This window comes from Podarcis erhardii (assembly GCF_964252035.2).
Source record: "Podarcis erhardii genome assembly, chromosome: 7".
Classification (NCBI taxonomy): Eukaryota; Metazoa; Chordata; class Lepidosauria; order Squamata; family Lacertidae; genus Podarcis; species Podarcis erhardii.
Window position 1 is genome coordinate 29,188,390 of NC_138511.1, and position 22,069 is coordinate 29,210,458.

The following is a 22,069-nucleotide window of genomic DNA, read 5'->3' on the forward strand; positions in this document are numbered from 1 at the left end:
GTGGACCACAATGGTGGTTGATGGTCAGCTTTGCATAAACAAACCTGAGTTATGCTTAGTTCTCATGGATGCGTGTGTTCAACTTCAGGTGGCAGGTGGGAGTCAGGTGCTATAGGGAATCCACATGATATATAGAGAACACTAGCATGCCCACAAAAATGCTAGGCTAGAGCTATCTGTCATTTGGTTTTCTCTGTGAAGGCTGGATTTCTTTAAGTCTTATGAGTTCATCTCAAATGCTTTGGCACAGACACATATTTATAGCCCAGACACTGAGACCTTAGGGCAGAAGACAGCTGATCTGGTGCTCTCTGGTTGTTGTTGGATTCCAGCTACGATCAGCCCCAGGCAGCCTGGGCGATGGCCAGGATTTGTACAAGCTGCTGCCCAGAGAATGCCAGGGGGTGATGCTCTTGCCCTAGGGCTCCAATGATGGACCTTAGTTGTGCCTTCTCTCCTGGGAGATCCATCAGGGAGGAAGTTGTCTTGGTGTACTGTGCAGCCTAATCCAGGCTGTGGGTTATGTGATCTCATTCTCCTGGTTTCACACCCGGTGAACTGATCCATCCTTTTTGGAACTGAGATTCCAGGGCTATGAGATTGCCTGGGCAGGTGGCCCCAGCTCGGCTTTCCAACTTGGGGAGCCACTGTCTGCAAGCTGGGTCTCAACAGATGTGTGAGCAGGCGTAACTAACTCAAATCTTGAAAGGTCTGGTGCAATAACCCTGGAGCACCCATTTAAATTTAGGATTAAAGCAGTCTATTCATTTGTAAAACCGAGCCTGTCGCCTTTCAAATGTGCCTTTCTAATCTGTGCATGCAAATCTAGCAGGTTGTAATTATGCTTGATTAATTAACCTGGAATAAAGGAACATGATTTCTTCCCCCACCAGCTCACCACGGCAGAAGCAAATGGTGTATCCCCAGGATACATCAGCAGCTTAGCCAATCCCCCCCCCCCCCCCGTGAGATATTTTGCATGCTTGGAAGCTATTGGCTAGGGCTGGGATGACGCAAGAGAATGAGAACTGTCAGTGCATCAGAGAAATCTCATTGGTATTTTATGTGTACTGATCCCATGCCTGATGTTTTCCCCATACATAATCTAGGAGGGCACTGTGTGCCCATTGCTTCCCACAGCTCCATCACACTGTGAATACCAACCCAGTGCGCACATTTTAATATTTATAGATAGGCGATTGTATCTCCCCTGTGGGTCAGAGAAGACGCCATTTGTGAGTTCCTGTTTTGAATTAGACATGCCAGGCTGTGGTAATAATGGAATTCACTTTCCTGCTGGATGGCACCTGGTCCTGCTGGGGGAAGGAACAGCTCCTCTCCTGTGCTCTGCATGTCAAATCCAAACCCAAACTGGTTTACCGTGCATTAAAATAGCTTGCATTATAAAAATAGCCGGTCTTTATTAACCAGCTCTGCCTGAGATATTTGGGGCCTGGTGTTTAGATAGTTGAAGACCCAGTTGTCTTGAATTATGATCATCAGGATGGTTTTTGAAAGTAATATTTGTGAAGCAAAAGGTAATCTTTGCTTTTAGGTTATGGACTTGTATGTCATCATCAATGACTGCTAGCTATGATAACAGTGTTCTATCTCCAATTGTTGGAGAAGGCATGCCCCTGAATCTTCCAGTAGCTGAGAATCACAAATGGGGAGAGTGTGGTTGCACTCAGGTCTTGCTTGTGGGCTTCTCTTTGAGAGATCTAGTAGGCCACCCTGGCAAGAAAGCTGAAGCACTCTGATGCATACTCTGGGCTCCCCACCAGGTCCACTGCAACCTTTGCCCTTGAGAACCTGGGAGCTGGGGAAGGGTGGAGTGCCAGAACAAAGGCTTGATAACCCTTCCTGCCATGGTGAGGGGGTATGGCCTAGCTAAGCCCAGTGGGGCAGCTTACTCTATGGTCTTAACCCCTTCATGCATTAATTAGAGTTAAGCATGCTGGTCATATGAGGCTGATTATCCCAAATTATCCTCCATGAAACAGGAGGAAGCAGTTTCCCCAAAGTGATCAGCTCCCGAGCGGGTGCCCCCAAGTAAGCCAGTTTGTATGCTGAGCTACCGTGATCAGGCTCCTGCACCAGACAGTCTGCCCGTCATATGAGTGTGAGATGTGCAGATTAGCATGCCTCCCAGCGCTCTAGAGTGTCATCAACAGCCCTTTTGCGCAGCCCGGCCGTGGCTTCGCACTGAACCCAATTAACCCCCTACCCTCTCCTTTCTGGAGGGTGGATAATCCCTAAGCTGATTGCCTTTGTAGCTTTCGTAATGAGCAATTTACAGGGAGCCGGGAGAAGGATTTCAAAACGCTGGGACGCAGCCGTGAGTTCCTAGGCTTTTCTTTTGAGACCTTTCTGAAGAGTCCTTAAAACGGGGACAGCCTGAGCCTCCTGAGCCTCTCTAGCTAAGAAGCCAGCCCATAATGTCATATTCAGAATGGTGCTTCCTACCGGTGCAGCCCATCCTGTCCCTAAGAAAATGCATCACTTTCTCTCTGGAAGGTCAGGTTACTGGCAGAATTAGTACTAGAGCTCCAGGTACTGGAGAGTGAATCCTGATTGCTGGGGTTGATTTATGGGGCTAATATTAAAGTTGGTAAGACTTAGGAGAAAAGAAACAGTTCTCTCCTCTTCAGTTTGAATGCCAAACTATCACCAGCCTTGCAGGATCTGCTTTGTTATTTTTATTATTGTTATTTCTTAGAACCCTGGACCTGCAACTAGAATCGGGTGCACAATACCAGCCAGAAGGGCAAACACGCATTAAGAAACAGAGCGCTTCTGAGCACATGCTCAGCCCAGGAATTGCGATCAGTTTCAGAAATTAACTCACAGTCATTTCGTACAAAAAATCCAATTCTGGTTCCTGCCCACATGCTTTCTTTGTTCCATCACTTCAATTTAGGGGGATAGGGAAGCCTATTAGTCATTGCTACTGTCAGCCAAGTGGGAGTCACAAGCTCTCCCTGACCCACTGCGAAAAATCAACAGATCTATCAGTAGAGCTCAGTCTACCAAGTATCTCACCATATAAACTGCCCCGGACCCTGCAATCACCATCTAAGACCTTTCTCTGTGTTCTCCTTCCATGGGAGGTCTGGAGGTTAGCAACCCGAGAACGGGCCGTTTCAGTGGTGGCCCCCCTCTTGTGGAGTGCTCACCCAGGGGAGGCTCGCATGGCGATTATTCCATACCCTTAGGTGCCAGGCAAAAACATGTCTTTTTTCTTGGGCCTTTTAATTATCTGAAGCCTCCTTGAGTGGGTGGGATGTTTAAATGTCACCATTTAAGAACAGAGTTGTCTTTTAGAGTCTTATTTTACACCTCATTTCAATGCCTATTTAATCATGGTTGTAAATCACTTTGAGTTGCTTTTGTACAAAATATGAACCAAGCTTAATTATTGTTATTGCTGATAATAATACCTACCACCTACTCCAGAATCTCAATGCTACAATGGCCCTTTCCCAGCCACTCTACCATAGACTGTGGAGTGGGAACATAGATAATGAAGGTTTTATTACACAGGGACATTGGTACAGTGGGAGGAAGTTGCCTTTGAAAAATCCTGGGGTTTTTTGGCTCCGTGATCAGCTTGAACATAGCACATCATTTTAGAAGCAGCAAGGAGTTTGAAACTATGTATTTTTGGGAAGGGGCTTTTTTTGGATTATTGCTTGATTTTATCCAAAATCATGAATCATATTCACATTTAAAAGCTAACAGATTATTGCAGATAAACTTTTGTGGTCCACCGCCTATTTTATCAGGTTCATGAAGTTGGCAGTGGCAGGCATATCAGTACATAGATGCTTACATAGGGTGTGGGACCCAGGGGAACGAGGTCCCAGGGAGATTGTGTTCATATGGCTGCCACTGTGCTCTTTTTTTAAAAAAAAACATTCCCTTCTAACTTCTACATTGCCTGCACCTCCTCGTATCATTGCCAAATTAAAAAGTACAGCCAGTGTATCTGATCTAGAAGATCTGGAGAAGGGCAACCCAACTGGGTGATAGTTGCAGCATTTGGGACTTCTTAGTTTAGAGAAAAGGCAAGTAAAAGGTGACATGATGGAAGTTTATAAAATGATGGATGGCATTGAGAAAGACACTAGAACTCACAGGCATCCAGGGAAGCTGAATGTTGGAAGATTCAGGACAGGTAAAAGAAAGTCCCTCTTCATGCAGCTCATCGTTAATCTGCAGAGCTTCCTCCTGCGGGAGACAGCGATTGCCACCATCTTGGGCAGTTTAAACAGAGCTATAAATCAATTAATTCTAACACGAATCTTTTAGTTGCCTTAAACCACTGTCTCAAGGCAATTAACACATAATTATAAACACACACACACACAAAAGCAACAAATCCATAAGAAGTGGACATTCATGGTAAGGACCTAGCTAATGAAGCCTGTCTGAACAAAAATGTCTTCAGCCATTTCTGGAAAGCATGTGCCTGTCTTATCTCAACAGGGATGCTATTCCACAGATACCTGTATATATCTGCATAATCCGGACTGCATTTCTTGGTCACAACGGTGTGCGATGCTAAGAGTGTAACAGCCCCATGGAACTTACATTTGATAAGTGATGTCTTCATTCTCACATCCATTACTCCCCACCCCACCCCCGCACCCTTGAACCACAGACGCCATCTGTTACATCGCTGACAACGCCGGCTTACATGCACTCAATTCGCTGGGCTGTTTGGAACCCCTCACCGGACGCAACTTCTTCAAACGTGGTCCTGCCATTGCAAGGAGGAGTGCAACATAATCCCAGTCACGTTTTGGTTTACAAGACACCACCAGCCACCATGAGCTCAGAAGAGGTGAGTTGTGATCCCCAGAAACATATTTTGGGGGGAAGTATTGGCAGAGCTGGTGGTTTGGAGGCACCAGGCCCCTAGCCAGGGACATGGTGAAGCCAGTCAGCAAATCAGCCATAAAGAGCAGTCAAAGGGATGAACCTATGAGAAAAAATTGGCAGAATTGGCACTACTACATGTGCCACATAATACCTATTCCTTATTTGTCAAAACGCAATCATTTACTGTGGCAGCACTTACACTTTGGAACTCCCTGCCCATTGCTATCAAGCAGGCACCTTCACTGTATTCTGTTCGGCTCCTGCTAAAAACATTTTTGTTTAGTCAAGCCAGGTGGTTAGAAAATCTGATGTGAAATTTAATCTGTTTTCATTTTAGCTTCTTGCATTTTGTAACGTATGGCAATTATCTCCTGATTTTGTGGTTTTACATTTTTGTAAGCTGCTTTGAGGTTTCTTATAATTAAGCACCATCTAAATTTTATGAACTAAATAAAAATAAACAGTCCCAGGGTGCAAAACTGACCAGGAGCACGTGCTAGGCTTGGATTCCAGGGATGCAAAGCCACATGCTGAGCATTGAACCTGGGACCTTCTGCACGAAAGCAGGTATTTTCTGAGAACCCCAGCTTCTTTAAGAGAGAGAAAGGAGTTTCTATTCCTTAAGGTGTGTGAACACCTGCTAAAATCTGAGAAGGCAGAAGGGCTGCCAAACAAGAACTCCAGTGGTTGGAATAGGGTGCAGAAAGTCTGTGCTTCTTCTACCCCCAAGGTCAAGCCAAGACTACATCAAATAGTAGAAACTGCAGAAATGCAGGTCTCGGAATGCAGGTCTCAGAATTCTTGGGGCAGAAGTCAGATTCCTTCTATCCAGAACATTAGGATTTTATACTGTTCCACAGTGGCAGCATGAAGAATAGGAGAAATAAGGATGTCTGTCCAGAAATAAAGTGGTTTCCAGCTGTAATGTTTAAGAGATATGAAAAATAAGGTTTAGAAATAAGTAAAAACTAATGGTGAGGATTTGCTGAACTAACAATTTCAATTGGAATACAAGAAAGGGAGGTATGAGGAGGTCTGGAAAATAAGTTAAAAGAAAATAAGTAAAGGAAACTTTATGTGTTTTTTCTTTTTTTGGTTGTTTTTATTTTTGTATTTTTGTATTTTTGTTGTTTTTTCTTTCTGGTTTTTCATTGTATTATTTCTGAAAACTTTAATAAATATTCTATATAAAAAAAAGAGAAATAAGGATGTCCTTGCTTCCTCTCCTCTCCTTTTTTCCAAATCCCAGGTGAAGCAGGTTGAGTCAGGGACTGTTCAGTTCCACTTCTCCACTGGCTCCGAGGAGCAACCTGCAGTGGCTGGAAAACCCTCAAGCAGCACGAAGGGAGAGGCTCCTCTCTCAAAGAATCCTCCGCCCACGCCGTCCCCCAGTGAGTTCTTTTTCCAGATTGCTAACTCTTCAAACGCACAGCGGGACGTCTGTTCCACTCCAGAACTTGGTGGAGGTGGGGAGAGACCACTTAAAATGCGCTGCTGTAGTCGGGGAATTTTGAGAGATAAGGCCAACAACTTGGGCTCTGCTTTCTTGGCGAGATTCCCACTCTCTTCCCAGCCTTTCAAGTGCCGCCATTCAGCTGCCTGCAGCTCAAGAGGCTGTTGTTTCTGGTGCACGAACGTGGGCTCCGTAATGGGAGACACGTGCTCCTGTGGCAGCCACACAAGCGCTGTGGCTGGAGAAGGGAACACAGTGCCCTCCGTCAAGCGCTGCTAAGATGGAGTTGACTCATAGAATAGAATCATAGAATTGCAGTCCATCCCCCTGTAAAGCAGAAATCACAACTAAATAATCACCGACAGAAGGCCATCCAACCTCGGCTTAAAAGCTTCCTGCGAAGGAGAGTCTACCACCTTCTGAGGTCATAGAATTGTAGAGTTGGCCCGCTGCAATGCAGGAATCGCAGCTAAAGAATCCCTGGAAAGGTGGCCACTACCTTCTGAGTTAGGCCATTCCACTGTCAAAAGAGCTGTTATTGTCAGAAAGTTGTTCCTAATGTTTAGTCAGAATCCCTTCTCTTCATATTTCGTTGCACTACAAGGTGGAGATTTCACTCCTGGGTTGGAAAAAGTGTTCCGTTTGTAATATAGTGGTACCTCTGGTTACAGACGCTTCAGGTTGCAGACGCTTCAGGTTACAGACGCTTCAGGTTACAGACTCCGCTAACCCAGAAATAGTACCTAGGCTTAAGAACTTTGCTTTAGGATGAGAACAGAAATCGTGGTGCGGCGGCAGCGGGAGACCTCATTAGCTAAAGTGGTGTTTCAGGTTAAGAACAGTTTCCGGTTAAGAACGGACCTCCAGAACGAATTAAGTTCTTAACCCGAGGTACAACTGTATCTGGGCTAGATGTTTCTGGGATATGCTCCCCTGGCCCCACTCTATAAGAACTTAAGAGCAGCCTATTGGATCAGGCCAAAGGGGCCCCATCTCGTCCAGCATTCTGTTTTTACAGTGGCCAACTGTATGTGGGTATCTTGCAGGCATGACCCAAACACCGCAAGAGCTCTCTCTCCCTTCTTGCGGTTTCCAGCAACTGGTATTCAGAAGCATTACTGCCTCTGATTGTAGAGGCGGAGCATAGCTTCCATTGTGGCTAGTAGCATACAATGAACCCCTACCCCCGACCAAGTGTTGGGAACCTTTGGCCCTCCAGATGTTGCTGAACTTTAGGTCTCATCATCCCTGGCCACCCTTGCTGGGGCTGATGGGAGTTTGTGATTCAGCAACATCCGGAGGGTTGAAGTTTTCCTACACCTGCGCTAGACAGGTGCTGTCAACACTTTCAACCAAATGTACATGGCAAAACTAACCTTTCTCCCTGTGGGATTTCCATCTTCCTCTGTCTGGTGCCTAAAATGGGAAATGTAATAATTCGGTGAACTTGGGCCCACAATGTACCGTATTTTTCGCTCTATAAGATGCACCAGACCACAAGACGCACCTAGTTTTTGGAGGAGGAAAACAAGAAAAAAAATATTCTGAATCTCAGAAGCCAGAACAGCAAGAGGGATTGCTGCGCAGTGAAAGCAGCAATCCCTCTTGCTGTTCTGGCTTCTGGGATAGCTGTGCAGCCTGCATTCGCTCCATAAGACGCACACACATTTCCCCTTACTTTTTAGGAGGGAAAAAGTGAGTCTTATAGAGCAAAAAATACGGTAGATTCAGGAACCTGGAGACCTATATTTCCCATCATTCCTTGTACTTGGGATGCTGTTGCAGTGATTCTGGGCACCGGAGGTAGGGAAAGGGCTGCAGGTGAAGAGAGCTTGCTTCTCTTGTTTCCATAAGTTTGAGAGAAAAGAAGGAGACGGTGAGGCAGGGAGCATTCCATATAGTAGCTGAATTATGATCTAAGATGGAGAAGCATTTTTGGGCTGCCACGTTCTGTTTAGATTAAATAGGAACATTATGAGTCACACGTTCTAATCTTAGAAATTACAAACACCTTTGGCCATTGCTGGGTTGTCTCCAGTGCCTATGCTATTCAGAGTAGACCCACTGAAGTTAATGGGCATAACTGACTTGGGTCTATTCATTTCAATGGGTCTACTCTGAGTAGAACTTACCTGGAGACAAGCCACTGGTTATATCTCTCCCTCTTGCCCAAAAGTCTTAGATAAGTGACATATTAACACCTGAGGCTTCCTTGAATTTACCGACAACATAACAAAAGCCTCCCCTTTCAAAAACAAACCGAAACATATCTCTGCAGATAGAAAACTAGCATGTTGGAGAACTGAGCTAGAATATTTCATCCTGACATGCTGCATTTCCCCAAGCAGGTTTTTTTTTTTGGGGGGGGGGGAAGCGCCCTCAAGCATGCAGCACGCCTCCTGAAGTCTGAGCAATAACTGCACCATGTAATTCTGCTGACTGCGAAGGCCAGATCCTAGACTTTATCATTCAGTCACTTAACAATAAGACAGGAAATTGCATTGAACTCTGCAACCTTACCTGGCTGGCTCCTGTTCAAGAACCAGCAATAGGAATTAATGCATTTATATAGTTTGCCTTTATCTGGGGTGGGTAACGTACAGCCTTGCATTAAAAGATGAAGTGAAGCGCTGTCCCACCGTTCATCAAAATCTGCTTTGCATTTCTCTTTTTAATCTTTCCCCATTTGTCTGTGGATGTTTTAACTGTATTCCTCTCAACTTAACAGCCTGTGTGAACACTCATAGGCGCCTTTATTACCTTATTAATGTGGTGCAGTTACTGAATTTTTTAGGACTATGTGCACTTGAGAAAGTGCCAGAGAGGATCCGCTGGTAGCAAAAACTTTGGTCTCCTAGCAAAGAGCCAGGTTCATTGTGGAATCAGGAATAAGATCCTCTTCATTAAAAAAAATGGAATTAAGCACAATTTTACAAAGACCTGTGGGAGAACAGGGTGTTCCTAGAAGCTTGTGTGTGACCCATGGGGCTTTAGGAAGTTACATATGATTACCCCATGGAACCATTGTTCTTACGTTACAAAAGTAATTGTAAGGATTAGCTTGATGTGGTGGAAAGTGGGCATCAGAATGGCTTACAGCAGTCAAAGGGGGACACCTCTTCTGAATCACACCAGACATTTGCCCCTCATCCCCCTGGAGCAGGAGTGGGGTGAACTTCAATCCTGGGGGTCAAATGCAGCACTGCAGACTTTCATCTGGCTGTCAAGAGTCTCCTGAGTCCATGAGAGCTAGTGTGGCATAGTGGTTATAGTGTAGGACCTGGAAGACCAGGGTTCAAATCCCTGCTGAACAGTGAAGTGCCAGTCACTGCCTCTTAGCCTAACCTGCCATGCAGGGTTGCTTTGAAGATAAAACGAGGAGGGGAGAGAACCAGGTTCCCCACCCACCTTGAGCTCATTGAAGGAAAAGCGGGATATAAATGCATGAAATAAATAAAATTTAAAAACCACACCCCTTACTTGCCCTGTTCCACACTCTTCTTGAGTTCTTTGTCCTGGCTGGAATGGAATAAAATACTTATTACCTGCCTAGATAAAGAGATAGGGGATGGGATATAGAAAATGCTGGCTTTTGAATAGCTAGAATGTACTCTATTGCACATAAGTAAAGAATCCACTCATTTTTGCCTCTGGCTCCACCAGGCATTGGCATCCATTTCCCAAAAGGCTGCCTACGAGGGATTGTTGCCCTCAGGGTGAAGTAAGGTCCCCTATCCCTGCCTGAAACTGAGCACCCATAATCCTTTGGGCTCAGAGTTGGTTTGCTCATGATTTTGCTGCCAAGATACATTTCAGTTTAGCTCTCCCCCTTCAAAGCATCCTTTTCAGAAGAGTCTGGAAGAGGCAAAATAATGTGATAGCATTTAAAGTCCTGGCTGAGACCTTTCCCTGTCTGAATATTTCACCAGCACTGAAAGTTCCTTTGGTAATCCTGATGCCACTGAAGCTGTCAGCTTGAGAGAAGCACTTAGGCTGAGAGATATTACGAACAATCCTCCCAATTGTCTTTTATTTCTTGCTGCAGCATTAGAAGCAGCAGCAGCAAAATAAGATGCACTTCCTCTGCGGGGCCACTAGAGCGCAGTGTCTCCCAGGCTTCTGCCTTGCTGGGACCTGTGCTGACCTATATTCTGTTTGCAAATGCTCTGGTTTCAACAAGAGGTGGGTTTCATGTGTTGTTTAATAGGTTTTAAAACCTGGAACTGGTGAGGGTCAATTGAAAAAAAAAAGTTTAATGGTGGCAATTTCACTTAGACTCTCCTTGACATAATCCTGAGCGGTAGTTGAGTTAGCCGTGCTGGCACAGGGGCGTTGGGGAGGGGAGCAGTAGCGCTTAGGAGACAATCTAGTTTATTGTGACATAAATGGAAGTGATCGAGGCACTGCTGTGCCACTGACATTCCTCCCCACAGAGGTAGTTCAGCAGGTCGGAATCAAGGAAGTGGAGGACGAGTCCTCTGAGCGTGCTCTGCACACCCCTACTGCCTCTTCCAGCTGGGTCTCTGCTTGAGACAGAGCTTGTTGGGACTCAGCTCAGGCTCATTCCAGGCTGGGCTCCGCAGGGATGTTCGTAATCAGACAGCTGGGGTTCAGGACCAGGGAGAGCTCCCCATGGAGCCACTTTTGCCCAACACCAGTCTGGGCCTCTTGATCAGGACCCACAGAGCCTGCTTCACTCAGCACTAGTCTGGATGGACTACTTCCTGTTAGAATTCCTGCTCTATGATTGCAGTCATGGGGTTGTTGTCTATCACATGACGGTATATGTTTTTACTCCACAGAGTGGGAAGTGATAGAGACAGGATGTTTGTGTTGCTGTGTTCCGTAAAGTGGGACAATTGTCCTTTGTTCTTTTTTTTCTTTGCTGTCTGATGCTAGAGAGAGAGGGAGCTATGTTGCAGTGCTCCGTGTGTGTTTATATGTAAATAAAGTAGATTAGCCAAAATGCTGAGTTGCTGAGTTGCAACTGCAAACTCTGCGGATCCCTAAGTGTGCCGATATCTGTTGGCATCGGCCGCTGTGATGTTCGGGCAAAAGAAAGCTTTTGAAGCTCCTGAACAATCGAGCAAGAGGGAGAGAACATGCCAGTTGGGCATGTGTGTCTGCCAGGGTTCTACTTGAGTGTAGTCTGAGCTCCTAACACTTCCTGTGAAGCAACCTTAACTCAGCACTAGCCTGGAATCAACTTGGGGGGGGGTCAGTCCTAGAGAGAAAGAGTCTGATTCTTGAGATTTAAAGGGACCATGCTCTTACACAGGGTTGGGATGCCTCCCATGATCCCTGGGCTTGGCGAGGTGTTGGAGAAGGAGGGTTCCCAAGCTCACCATGGACATCTGCCAGGAAGACCTAGTCAATTCTGGCTTCCTCGCTTATGCCCCTAAGTACGCCTTCCCTTTGGGGCCTGGCTGCCTCATCCAGTATGATGCGAAGGTGCTCGCTGGCGAAGCAGAATGACTGCTTCATTGGCTGCCTCTTGCAGTGGTTCAGGAGCCCCGACTTCTTCATCCTCCCATGTCATAGGAACAGAGGAAGCTGGCTTATACTGAAGCAGATCATTATCAGCCCATCTAACCCAATGTAAACTGACTGGTGATAGCTTCCTGGGCTTTGCAGCAGGAGTTTTGTAGCAAGATGCCCCTGGGGCCTGAACCTGGGACTTGCTGCATACAAAGCAGCTGCTCTGCCACTGCGCTACAGCCCTTTCCCTTAAAATAAAGGAAGATGGTAGTCCTCATGGTTCTAATATAAATAGAAAGGTGCCTTATCTGAAGTCAGAGCATTGGTCTGTCTAGCTCAGTATTGGCTTCATTGTCTGTGACTCTCATTAGTTTCAGACTAGGGTCTTCCTTATCCTTACCTAGAGTTTCCGGAGCAGAACCTGGGGACTTCGGCCTCCAAAGCTGATGTTGTACCACTGAGCCCATCCCCAAGGTCTTTAAAATTGTCCTCTGCTGGGTGGGGTCCAGATTGTGGCTTCAATAGAAGCCCCACAGATTCTGACAGCTAGTGGAATTTCCCACAGTGAACATGTAGCAGGTGCTTGTTGCATGTTGAGCGTGGTATGTATGCCTGGGAACCACGTATTTTCCCCAGACACATGTACACTGGTGGTTAAAGATGCAGATTTCCTTGCGTGTGCTGGCCTTGTGTTATATGTTTCTTGTGTGGCAGTATCCTTGGAAAACTAGCGGTCCTTGCCTTGGTTACAATATGCGGAGCAGCTCTTAAGGCCATTTCATGTGTGAACAAGTCATTGCAGATCTTTTGCATTGCTCAGTGCCAGCTCATACGGGGAATAATTTTCCCTAGTAAGTGCGCCTAGGATTTATTTATTTATACTTCTCCCTCCCAAAACTATATATAATGTTTTTTGTTTTTCCTTTTAAATCCAAAGTGCAGAAGGCAGAAATGCCAATTAAAACAGCATTATAAAATGCAATTAAAAATAACGCAGATGCTGCCTCCTTCCTCTCCTGGTCCCCCTAGCATAGCAACTGGTGAACGTTCGGTGTGTTGTCAGATTATGTCTTCAGCAGAGCAACTTCTTTCTGCATGAGGCAGAACCAAAGAGGGAGGGTGTGCGCCCTGTGCTGTCCTAGCTCATCCTCTGCCTTGGGATTTTGTCTCTTTGCAGCCTCCCTTTGCCAGCTCCTTTCAACCCCAATTCGCTGAGGACCTCATCCCCTCGCCCCATTTGGTCTCCTGATCTCTCCTTAATTGCCGGCTGAATATGTCTATTCAAGAAGCGGCAATGTCACGCTGATTGAGACTATTCAGGAGCGGCTGCACAGACGCCGGTTCCATTGCATTTTGGGGAAGGCTGACGGAGGTCACAATTACTGACAGCCTATTTCAGAACATACTCCTTGCTGCTGCCACTGAAATATTACCAGCAGGAAAACACAGAGCTTTTAAATTGTCTTTGGCCGAGAGATCCGTGCATCTCCCAGGGATGGAGAGCGGAGATGGACTGCTCCAGAGGGAAACAGTTCAGTGCTGCCCATGCTTTCTCTCTTCTCACTCAGATCATTAACGTTGCATCCATCACTGCAAAAGAATCTGTGGGCCTCCAGTGAACAAAATCATTCCTTAGTTAACAATGTCCAGAGTACTGGACCTGGACCCTGGGAGAGAGAACTGCCAGTCTCTGTTTAGAGATGATTCACCCTGGACATGGCCAGCTGGTGTCAAGGCAGGCCGTGCTCCCTAAATGCTGAGGGGGGCACACAAGGGAGCTGTGTTTAGCTGTGTCTTTCCAGGGATGGGAATGAAATTAATCTGGCTCATATTTATTTGCTTGGAGGGGAGAATTCTATGGTGCTTGGGCCCTGCTTGATGGTTTCCCACATGCAAGTTGAGGGCCACCGTGAGAACAGGATGCTGGACTAGGTGGGCCATTCGCCTGATCCAGCAGGTTCTCCTTATATTTTCAGTGTTTTATATTATTAACCACACTGTTTCATTACATGAATGTTACGGATCCAAATCACATTTAGCAATAAGCTAGTAGCCAAGATTGTGTGTCCATTTGGACACACAATCCTTAAAAATGGCCTGCTTGGGACTTCACCCACCTGGATAGGTGGAATTGAGCCAGACAGAAATGTTCATGCAGAAACCAGCCATTTTGGTGAGGTGGAAATGGGCTGCCGCGACTGTGTCTTCCATCCTGGGTTTGTTGACATGAGTGATCCCACCCAGTGAGGGATCACACAATAAATGGGACAATGTCAGAGTGCTGCATAGCCAATCAGATTTGGCTTCATGATGGCAAATAACTGAGGGACAATGTAACTGAATGAAACAAAGTTTTTGTATGGAGTGTGTTTTCTTGCCACTACCCAGGTTAGTGACGTTTCCCCAGCTCCATCCTTGTCTCCTCTTGCAGCTGTAGCCTTAGCATTGGACTATCCTGATCCTGTACTTCCTATGCTTCTTGGTGAAGGTTGCCTGTCTTCTTTGCTAAGCGGAGGAGAGGGATTGCACTCATCCATCACTTTCTGGTGTCGTGCAGGCCATGCGTGCCTCGACAAAGTGTCCTTGCATCATGTGTCTTATCAGCCAATAGGCTTCCTCTTAAAAATAGATATGACCCCTGTTGCTGGTTGCTCAGGACAACTCCTCCGGAGGATGGCTGTTCATTTTGCCTTCCTGGCCCAGGCGTGGTGTGACCATGGCTGCTCTTACTTTAACTCCGCTCTCCTTGAACAGCTTGGCTCAGAACCAGGAGAGAGAGAGATTCATTGTTAACTCTTCACAGTACAAAAGGAAGGAGCAATCTCAAGGATTAGAGGGAAACCGTGTTTTCATTTGCAGGGTGAATCGTCCACTCCAGCAAAGTTGTCAGTGACGTGAGCTTTTGCCTTATTTGTTTATTTTTATTGCTCTTGTTTTGCTTCTTTAATTTTCTTTTTTGCCTTTTCTTTGAGGAGCACAAGGTGATGTACATGGCTATTCCCCCCTTACTTAATCCTCACAACAGTCCTGTGATGTAGGTTAGATTGAGAGGCAGTGACTGGTTACTTGGTGAGCTTCATGACCGACGGATGGGGGTTTGAACTCGTGTCCTAGTCTAGCACTAACCACAACACCACACTGGCTCCCCATACCACACTTTTAACCAGGGACTGTTCAGACCATGGTGCTCCTCAAGCTTTATCTAAAGACCCTCAAGGATGAGCTTTGGAGAGAACTCCCCTACGAGGACAGATTGCAGGGTTGGGGACTTCTTGAAAGGGCGATTGAGATGATAGACATGATAGACGTTTATAAGACATCCAATGAAGCTGCATGTTGGAAGTTTCAGGACAGATAAAAGAAAGCCCTCCTTGAAGTGCATATTTAAACTGTGAAACTCACTCCTGCAGGAGGCAGTGATGGCCACTCCCTTAGATGGTGTTAAAAGAGAACTGGACAAATTCTTTGTCTGAGAACTGACTTAGTTGGTCTTTAAGGTGCTACTGGAAGGAATTTGTTTTGTTTTGACTATGGCAGACCAACACGGCTACCTATCTGTAACTGGACAAATTCTTGGGGGATATGGCTACCAATGGTTATTAGCCGTGATGACAATGCTCTGCCTTTATGAAGCAGCAATGCTTCTGAATACCAGTTGCTGGAAGCCACAGGAAGGGAGTGTCTCATTGTGCTTGGGTCCTGCTTGCAGGTTGCCCTTGGGAGTATCTGGTTGCCCAATGTGATAAAAGGATGGTGGACTAGATGAGCCATTGGCCTGATCAAGAAGGCTCTTCTTCTGTTCTCTGTCCATCGCAGAGTGATGGCATGGCTAGGGCTTGAATGGCGAATGTTCAGATCTGCAAATTGGACTGCATCCAGCCTTATGAGCTGCTACCCAGGCTGCAGAGGGGAATCTGGCATGCAGTGTTGACCCCTGCCATCCGCAGGCAGAACGAAGCATCTGGATTGGCTAAGCCTGCCCTATTACCAAGCAAAATGGCAGCAGCAACAGGAGCAGAGTTGTATGAGGCAGGAAGATTTGTATGTTTGTGTAGGTAGAAGGCATTCCCTGCAGCCCACCTGAAGCCAGTTAGGCCATTTTATACCTCATATGGTTCCACAAAAGTGGGGGGCATCTGTTTCTCTTCCAATTAGGTACGTGGGAGGTGGGGTGGAGAACAACACCCCTATACCAGCTAGGTACAAGGATGGCAGCACAGCTTTTTGAAGCAGGCTTGCAGGGTCTGAACGCTCCAGCAGACTAAAAAGGTGACAAGGAATGATGTAAAAGGCAGGCGAAACCTTAAGTATTCGGATGCGTTCACGTCTCATTAAACAACCCATTTAACCGGGGCCTGTATGGCTGTAAGGGAAAAACGCAGCACATTACAGTGATGAAGAAGCTGTGTTTTACAGCAAAGAAGGAACATAGTCTTATCTCTGTGGAGGTGGTGTGGGGCGGCGGGAAATTGTTGTGCGAAATAAGACACCAACCCCCTGAACTTTTTCTTTATTGAATATCCCATCTTTTTTTCTCCTAATGGGCATAAATGGTTCTTTCCTTCTCTCTCTTTGTACCTGCACAACAACCCTGTGATGCAGGCTAGGCTGAGAAAGGATCGCTGGCTTGAGGTCACCAAGTGCATTTCCTGGAGAAGTGGGGGATTTGGGTTGCTTCCCTCACCCACTCCTGAGTCACAATTTGACACTCTAAACCACTAGGCCACACTAGGTCTCCAGAGGACAAGTGGCAATCAAAAGGACTCCCATTCCTCCATTGCCTCTTCAGGACCAGAAGGGTTGAGGGTGAGACCACACGGCCCGTTTCATAGAATCATAGAATTGTAGAGGTAGAAGGGACCTTAAGGAAGGGTTATCTAGTCCCCACCCCCCTGAAGTCTCTACTGTCTCCTGGGTTCTGGGGGCTGGAGAGAATGGGATGCAATTTTAGAGCCCAGCTAGGAAGGCAGAACTCTGAGGGCGGACTCTGGGGCACATACAATAATGATTGGCCTGTCAAGCCACAACACATTACTTTTCTCCACTCTTTTAAAACGATGGCACATTAGATCTCCAGGGCAAACACAAGCTCTACTTGGTGAAGACCCGCCTGTGTGATTTCTAAGGAGCTGGCTGTTAACATCCCCTTGACATTAAAATTGGCCGACCAAAACCCAACAGACAACCTTCACCTCCCTGCTGACCATACCTGATCTTCTGTCTCTCCTAGAGTCTCCACCTTCCCCTCAGGTGCTGGTTTCCACCCAAGATTATTCCCGAGGTCCTGGGGTAAGTATGTGCTTCGGAGGTTTCCTGCCTGTTCAGTTTAATGCTGTAAGCCTTCAATAACAGAGGCTCGCCACTTCCTGAATTAAAAACTAGAGTACTGAAAGGTTCGCCCTGAAAGACTGGGAAATTATCTGCTCTTGGAGGAGCCTACCCTCTTTATTTCTGCATGAGTCACTGTTCTGGGCATGCCTCCCCACCCAGTGGCAAGTCCATTTGCCACATCCCTGCATCAGGAATGATGGAATGATACAATCTCACATAATGCTGAGAACTGCATAACAGCTATCCACCACCCGTGGAGTCTGATTGGAAAGTGGCAGGCTCTGAGTGGTGAGTCAGACAGAGATGTAGCGAACAACCTTACTTGAAAGTGGGCCTTTCAGATCCCTATGATCTTTTTGCACTGTGGGTGATCTGACGATCTGATTGTCCCCAGTGCTGAAGAATTACCTGCTCCAACAAAGGCTGACGGGGTGGGGGGTGGGGGATGCTGACCAGAGCATTGGTAAGGGTAGGTAATTCTGCATTGGGAGGGTTTCTGTGGTTCAATTGCCAGTGTCTAACATGGGCCAGAGTGGTGACTCATGAAGAGATGTACTTTGCGCTCCTGAGAGGCTTTAGTTTCATTCATTTCCTCTGTCGTGTAGCTTGAGATTTACCAGCTTAATGTTTTGTTTCGTTCTAACAGTGGAGTTCTAGTTCTTGTCCTTCTCTTTCATGGAGGGCATCCCCCCCCCCGGTAAATTAAGGGGCTTGGACAATGGTAGAGAAAAGGCAGGGGGGGAATAAAGGAGCTTAGTGGGTCAACTTGCTAGGAAAAGCCATTTGGATTTGAAGGCAGAGGAGAAGGACTGGTGACTTGCTTTGCGACCCCGTCGTTGCTGTCATTGGATGAGAAGCTGATGTTGCACAAATCCTGCTTTTAATGGGATGCAAGATAAAAGGGTGGCTTTGAGCTGCCCGCTTCTCTTCCGCTCTCTTTCATGTTCACACTAGGAAAGCTCCCCCGCTTCACTCGAGCTGCTTACCAGTGCATTTTTTAGCTTCATTCTCTTCTCATGGTGGTCAGTTGATTTGTAGTGGTTTGAGAGTTGGCCTATGCCTGGGGAAGCCTGGGTTCCACTCCACGCTCAACCAAGACAATCCATTGGTTACCTTGGGTGTCTTCAAAAATATCACACACGTGTACCCACTGTCAGACTGAAGTGGTTTATGTAAAATTTAGCTGAATGCCCCATTCTGTATTATGTCTAAGTCAGCTCTTAATTGGACCGCCATGCAGCTGCTTGCTTTAGGAATTCATCCATTCCAGGCATCTCTACGTGCCTATTCTGGAGAATAGAATAAACAGAATAAACTCTTTTCTTCTCTCCATCCCTTACCTTGCATCAGAAGAGCGAGCAGCAGCGATGCTTCCTACATAACGCTCACATTTTCATTTCAGCTGTCAATATCCCAGCTCTCTGTGCCTCCAGTGAGCTGCTCCTCCAAAACCCCATCGCAGCCATCTGGAGGGGCTCTGCCGTCCCAGTCCTCGGAGGCTCTGAGGCAGCTGCAGGAGGTAAAGGTTTGAACAACGCTGTTGCCCCAAGAGCTTGCAAAGACTCTTAAGGGCCACATCAACCCTTTCTCCACCAAGCAGCCTCCGGAGCATCGCCAAATATTCTGGGGCAGTCAGTTTTTATTGTATATAGCCAAAGGCCTTTACAGTGGGCGGCAGAAAATAAAAGGAAAACTTTCATCTAAAATCATAGAACGTAACCTGTAGCAGTTTACAGCATAAAAAGAAATTTACAACATTAAGATTTAAGATTGGAGTACATTCACATAGCTGGAACAGAGCTTCTTGGCTGCCAGCACAAATTTGGCTATCTGGTGGGTAATGTACAGATGTTTATCTGCTAGGAGTTCAACTGTCACTTCCTGTGAGGATCGACCTGGAAGCCAATTAAGAATTGGCGATATAAATTTTCCTCTGGGCGTTGTATACAGGGAGCAAATCAGCAGGTAGTGTGTGATGTCTTCTACCTGATTGCGATCCATATGGGGAATTCCCCGATATCTCCCCTCTAAATATGCTGAGGGCATCTGTTGGAATCTTAGTTCTACAGAGGCCCTGTGTAGCTGTGGGAAGCTCAGAGTTTCAAGGTAATGGGGCCTTGAGTGATTGGTCTTAATTTGGGGGTGCCAAGTAGAGTAATAGGCGGCAATGATGGATGCTCTGTCTTGGTTGGCATCCTGATCAAAAATCCAATTTCTAAGGTCACGTGGGCTAAGGGCTAAGTAGTTCTCCATTTGAAGCCTATAAGCCCTAAGCTTATCTTGGCACTTTTGTGCCCAGCCCCCTGTTCTTAGTTGATCTGACCAGCAAGCTTAGTAAGAGTATAATCCTCAAAGGCATTGAGCCTGCGCAGTATTTCAGGTAGGCTAGATCAATTCTGGCTGCTAGCAAAGGGAGGCCCAACTCAGCTCTGAGGTGGGCTGGCGGTCTCCCGTATTCTGGGGCATGTTATTGTGCTTGCACACTCAGCGCGGTCCTAATCTGTTGCGCCTCCCCATCACCCTGTGGGAACTGACAGCGCATCCTGAACATCCAATTTGCGCTGGCTCTGCCATTGAGCAAGGTGAGGCAGATTTTGAGGGGCAGGGAGTGGACAGAGCTACAGAGCCTCTCCTGTGCATGCTAAGCTAGCTTGCTGCCCTTTGATGCAGTGGAGGACAGTGTCTTTCGCTGCCAGCGTTGAAATAAGACCCAGTCATTGGTCTTTGCTGGATTCTGTATTTGGAATGAGCGGGGTTGGGGGGGAGCACTGCCTTGCCCTTCATCTCAGAGCTGGCCCTGCATCCAGTACATTGGATATCCAGAGGCACCTTGTGTTACTTTGGAAGGTGGTGGACTCTCCTTCATTGGAGGTTAGGTGGCCATCTGTCAGGGCTTCTTTAGCTGTCATTCCTGCTTTGCTGGGGTTGAACTATTTGACCCTTGGGTGCATTCCAACTCTACAGTTATATGATACTATGCTTTGTTCTGTCTGCGCACAGCCCTCTTTGCATCCAGCCGCAGGCATGTGTCAGCCAGCTTGTCTGTTTTGGATGAACATCCCTTTCCTTTTCCCCTTTGCAAGCAGGATAACCCCCGTGGAGGCATCACTCACTTGGAGTCCAACCTCAGCTACAGCTCGCTGGCCCAGGAATCCCCCGCCGCAGATCAGCTCCAGGAGCTGCCCTTCACACCAGTGCACGTGCCCATCATGGCCCTGGGGCCACACTCAGAAAGGTGAGGTTGTGCAGGGAGGAGGCAGGACCTATTCACCTGTCAGTTGGCCCTGACACAGCAGACAGGATTGTGGGGTGTGGCTGATTGACATGGAGAGGAGGACTGAGAGCCACCATTTCTGTTGTTGAGGAAGTGCACAGCCTCATTGGCAGGAATAAGACAAAGCAAGGGCTTGTTGGTTTGGGTGGGGAGGAAGCCAAAGAAGATTTCAAGGGGCGATGAGGAAGCCTCATGTCCCCTTTCCTGTAAGCCAGGGATGGGGAACATTTTGTGGCCCCCCAGGTTTCACTGGGCCCACATAACCTTGACTCCCATCTTGAGGACAGTGGCCTTGATCCAGCAAGGCTTTCTAAGGAGCCAGATGGGAGTAGAATGCCGCTTCCCTGCTCTCTGCAGAAACACAAGTGCTGGGCACCTCCCCAAAACTTTTGGGCACTGGACACCTAGATATTTGCACCCTTGCTCTTAAGGCCAGCTGATTTCCCCAGATATGTGCTAGAGGGGGAAACGCTTAGGATAAGAGTCTGTTGGCAGCACCCGGCTTCCCCCAGACTCAGCTGCCTGCCTCCGCTTCAGTCCTAGCACTGGCCTTACGCGGGCCGCTCTCGCCCGCTTGCGTGCATCGGGATTCCCTCAGCTCCTGGACTGCAACAAGGAGCCTGTCCAAATTGTGGACCCTGTGGACCCTGTGAACTTCATCCCGCAGCGGGAAGAAGCTGACCTTCTGCAGAACAATGAAATCATCCTGCAGTTTCTTGCATTTACCAGGTAAAGCCTGTTTCTGGGGTTCAAGACAGGTCTGAGTCTAGAGAAGGGAAGGCCTGGGAAAAAAGTAGAAAAATTGGGTGGGGTGGTGGAAACCCAGGTGTTTTTTCAAATTTTTTTCCATACCTGTTTTTTTCTGGGGGGGGGGAGTATGTGGAATATACAACTGTATCAAAATGGTTTTTTTTTTACAATTTTTCTGGACTGGAAAAAAACAGCTTTAGAAAAAACTGGAAAAAACTGCCCCCCCCATTTTTCCAGTCCTGCCCCCCCCCAGGCCTTCCCATCTCTGTGACTGAATCAATGCTTTTGACGTAGTTTGGGTTTTGTTGTTATCAGGAAAAAACTTGGATTTTGCAATAGTTTTGAGCTGCCTCAAAAATGGCACTGTTTTCCTTCCGAGCCCTGGACACCTAGCATTTTGCACAAAAAGCTGTGCTGGAAGCAACAAACAACTGTGTTATGATGGTTGCTTTGTTTTTAAGGCTCCAGAGAGCTATGTAGTTCCTGAACTAGCTGACAGGGAACCCAGCTGAGGGAGGCAGTGCTGCGTCTCTGAGCTCGTCCACAGGGACTAAGTCTTGGAGGAAACACAGGCATTTCAGATTCATTGTTTACAAGTTTTGCATGACTATTTGCCAAATAATTCCCCTTCATTAAACAGGGAGATTTATTCAGGCAATGTATGAAGATTTGGCCCAGCTCTTACTTGTCCATAAGGGGGAAAAGAGACATCCGTATTTCTCTTTTCTCTTTTCCTCAACCAGTCTCTGCTGATCTAATCCATCCACCGTGAGTGTGTGGAAGTGATTGGTTAACACAAAGGAAGAAATAAAATAAGTAGAATAGCCTGTAGGGATACCAGAAGACCCATTTGAGAGGTTGTTCTGTGTCTTAAACATGTCTTTTTGCATTGTACTGAA

General features: G+C 46.9%; 1 protein-coding gene across 2 annotated transcripts in view; it reads left to right on the plus strand.

Moving 5' to 3' along the window:
• The window catches only part of NPHP4 (nephrocystin 4), a 99,773-nt gene that overhangs the window by 48,149 nt on the left and 29,555 nt on the right, over positions 1 to 22,069 (plus strand). For both annotated transcript variants that reach the window (XM_081870757.1, XM_081870758.1), the window contains exons 10-15: positions 4,664 to 4,846; positions 6,134 to 6,275; positions 17,046 to 17,104; positions 18,549 to 18,665; positions 20,233 to 20,381; positions 20,958 to 21,149. In XM_081870757.1, the coding sequence (XP_081726883.1) occupies positions 4,664 to 4,846; positions 6,134 to 6,275; positions 17,046 to 17,104; positions 18,549 to 18,665; positions 20,233 to 20,381; positions 20,958 to 21,149 (842 nt within the window). The remainder of the gene's footprint in view (positions 1 to 4,663; positions 4,847 to 6,133; positions 6,276 to 17,045; positions 17,105 to 18,548; positions 18,666 to 20,232; positions 20,382 to 20,957; positions 21,150 to 22,069) is intronic.